We start from the raw sequence: 2723 nt of genomic DNA, 5'->3' as shown, positions 1-2723 counted from the left end.
GTATTGATAAAATTACTTTGTTGCTCTTAGTAAACTAATAATTATTATTATCATATTGTACGCATATAAATACGGAATAATCCTAAGATTCACCTTCCACCACATTACAGCCGAGACAATTGTCCCACGATAACCCTTATTTCGCCACTCTAAGTATGTCTTTTTATGAGTAAAATGCGCCATTTTATAATTCTTTATGATTTATACTAACATGATTATCTATAACACGTCACTTCGGACTTCAACTAATGTTCGCTGCACAATACTCGAGTTTTCTGGATATCGTCGGTCCGCAACCTAGATTGTCGATCGTCGCGAAGTACCTAAACGCTGCACTGGTATGTTTGTCGTCGGCAGGCGAAAAATTGGTCATCTAACATCCCGTAGACTAAGTTCTATGTGTTACGTGAAGCGCACATGGTCTGATCAGTGGCACGTACCAGATACAATAAGGCACAACACGTGAAAACTTACGCGCATTTCGGTAATAACGATAAATGACTGTTGTATCACTTACATCGTAATGTTGATAATATGCACTGTAACAATATTAAGTGTCAGAATGAACTAATACGGTGCATGTTTGGTTAGTGGTTACTATAGCAACCTAGGAGATTATAAATCATAACCACAATCAAAGAAGCGTCAGCAAAATCAAAAGTGATAAGTCACGAGGAACGACCACCGAACAACAACCACCGCAGACGCGACCCAGACCTTAACACTAAAAATCAACGCGCGGCGCTGGCCCTTTTCCGACGTCACACCGAGGTCTCCGTGTAGTATTGGATTTTTCCAAACGTTGTCGGACCCCACCGCGTTACCGACGTGATTATCGAGATCACGCCTATAAATATGTTTACAAAGCTTAAACCAAGTCAGTATACGTGCAGTTTCACAAGGTACAATAGCTACTAACAACGGAAAATTAATGAACGTGACAAAAAAAAAAAAAATTACAATTCATTCAGAATCAAGAGCTCGCTGGCACGCTATCTGTTTATAATCATACAAGATAAAAATATATTTTTTGATCTATAATATAGGAAAATGTGAACACTATAGTGTATGGATATAAAATGTACATAGTTGGTCTAATAAATTATTTAAAATTGAATTATACAGTTATTGATTAAATTAAATTGAACTATTTTTATAGTTTTATTTTTTTTTTATAAAGTTGGTTATATTTATTGTAATTGATTGAAGATCCGGTCTCATTGATTGTCCTATCTATTACGAAATTTAGTATTATTTGTTTCATATCACATAGATTTAAATATTTATATAATGAATAACTATAATATAAATAGGTTATTGTTAATATATAAAATACTTTTAAGTAATACAAATCTTTATACGTAATACTCGTATGCGCTATAGCTAAATAGAATATAATTCTATGATTTTAAATTAAATTATTGAAATATCGAAACATTTTGTGTTAAAATGTATTTTTAAATATTTTAACTTTAACAAATTGTTGAAGCAGTTTTGTATCCTGTATTCATTAGGTATTATAACAGATATAACAGGAGAGTAAGGTCTGTCGCATAATTAAAACATTTTTTTTTTGCTAACTAAAAATCAATTCTATTTCATAATGTTGTTCACATTTCTAATAGTAATGGTAACACGGTTTTCGATAAATGATTAATAGATTACTTATAATATAATATGTAATATAAAAGTATAAAAAGCAAAAAAGTAATGATTTTTGATGAATATAAAGCAATATTGTAATAGCATTCCTTACAAGTAGTTATTCGTGAGTATGTTATTAATGCATAATTCAATAACATTTGCAAAAAAAAAAAAAGACGATTTAGCTTATTATTACAAATAATTCATTTTATGTACATAATTTAATACGTAGATACGATTAAGTGAATTTTTAAATTATACTTTTCTTTAAAGTATTTAAATATTATTATTTATACTATTTATAGTATGGTTGACTTTAAATTAGCGAAATAAACTATTGCGATATTAATAATGTTCAATAATAAAAATAATATAAAAAAATCTAACACTAGGCAATAAATTTGATATTATAACTAAATTATGGCAATTTTGAGCTTAGGTCATCATTTTCTGTATGGTGGCAAGTATTCTCTGTCTGGTACAGGTGGTTTGTTGTAAGAGTTTACAAACTGTTCATCAGATACGGAAGTTGATCCCGGGTATGATGCAGGAGTCGGCGATACTCCTGATAAAGTTGAGCTTGGACCATACGATCCCACAGTACTTCCTTGACTGGGGTAAGGTGTTGTGCCTGAACTTCCAAATGGACCTTGAGAGCTTGGTCGACCGTTATTGTTCACACTCGTAGATGGGTATGATGGTGTGGCTTGTGCACCTGGGTAGCTACTTGGACGTTGACTCGGGAATACCGCACCAGTTTGTGATGGATAGTTGGCTGACGGACTTTGAGGACCAGACTGTCCTGGGTAGTTGGCTGTTGGACCTTGAGGACCAGACTGTCCTGGATAGTTGGCAGTTGGACCTTTAGGACCAGACTGTCCTGGGTAGTTGGCAGTCGGACCTTGAGGACCAGACTGTCCTGGGTAGTTGGCAGTTGGACCCTGGGGACCATATTGTCCTGGATAGTTGGCAGTTGGACCTACTGGACCAGTCTGTCCTGGGTAGTTGGCGGTTGGACCTTGAGGACCAGACTGTCCTGGATAGTTGGCAGTTGGACCTTGAGGACTAGACTGTCCTGG

The 2723-nt window shown here is 34.6% G+C and overlaps 1 protein-coding gene across 4 annotated transcripts in view; it reads right to left on the bottom strand.

Annotated features, from left to right (window-relative positions):
* Positions 1 to 1883: 1883 nt before the first annotated feature.
* The window catches only part of LOC112591136 (spidroin-2-like), a 9354-nt gene continuing 8514 nt past the window's right edge, over positions 1884 to 2723 (bottom strand). For 2 of the 4 annotated variants that reach the window (XM_025334835.1, XM_025334836.1), the window contains one exon: positions 1885 to 2701. In XM_025334835.1, coding sequence (XP_025190620.1) covers positions 2088 to 2701 — 614 coding nt within the window. In that variant the 3' untranslated portion in view covers positions 1885 to 2087. Of the gene's footprint in view, positions 2702 to 2723 lie in introns of all 4 variants that reach the window. The other 2 variants (XM_025334837.1, XM_025334838.1) reach the window with 2 other exon arrangements.

The sequence above is a fragment of the Melanaphis sacchari genome, unplaced genomic scaffold (assembly GCF_002803265.2).
Source record: "Melanaphis sacchari strain LSU unplaced genomic scaffold, SCAv2.0 Contig12_pilon_pilon, whole genome shotgun sequence".
Classification (NCBI taxonomy): domain Eukaryota; kingdom Metazoa; phylum Arthropoda; class Insecta; order Hemiptera; family Aphididae; genus Melanaphis; species Melanaphis sacchari.
This window is presented reverse-complemented; position numbering and strand designations above follow the sequence as displayed.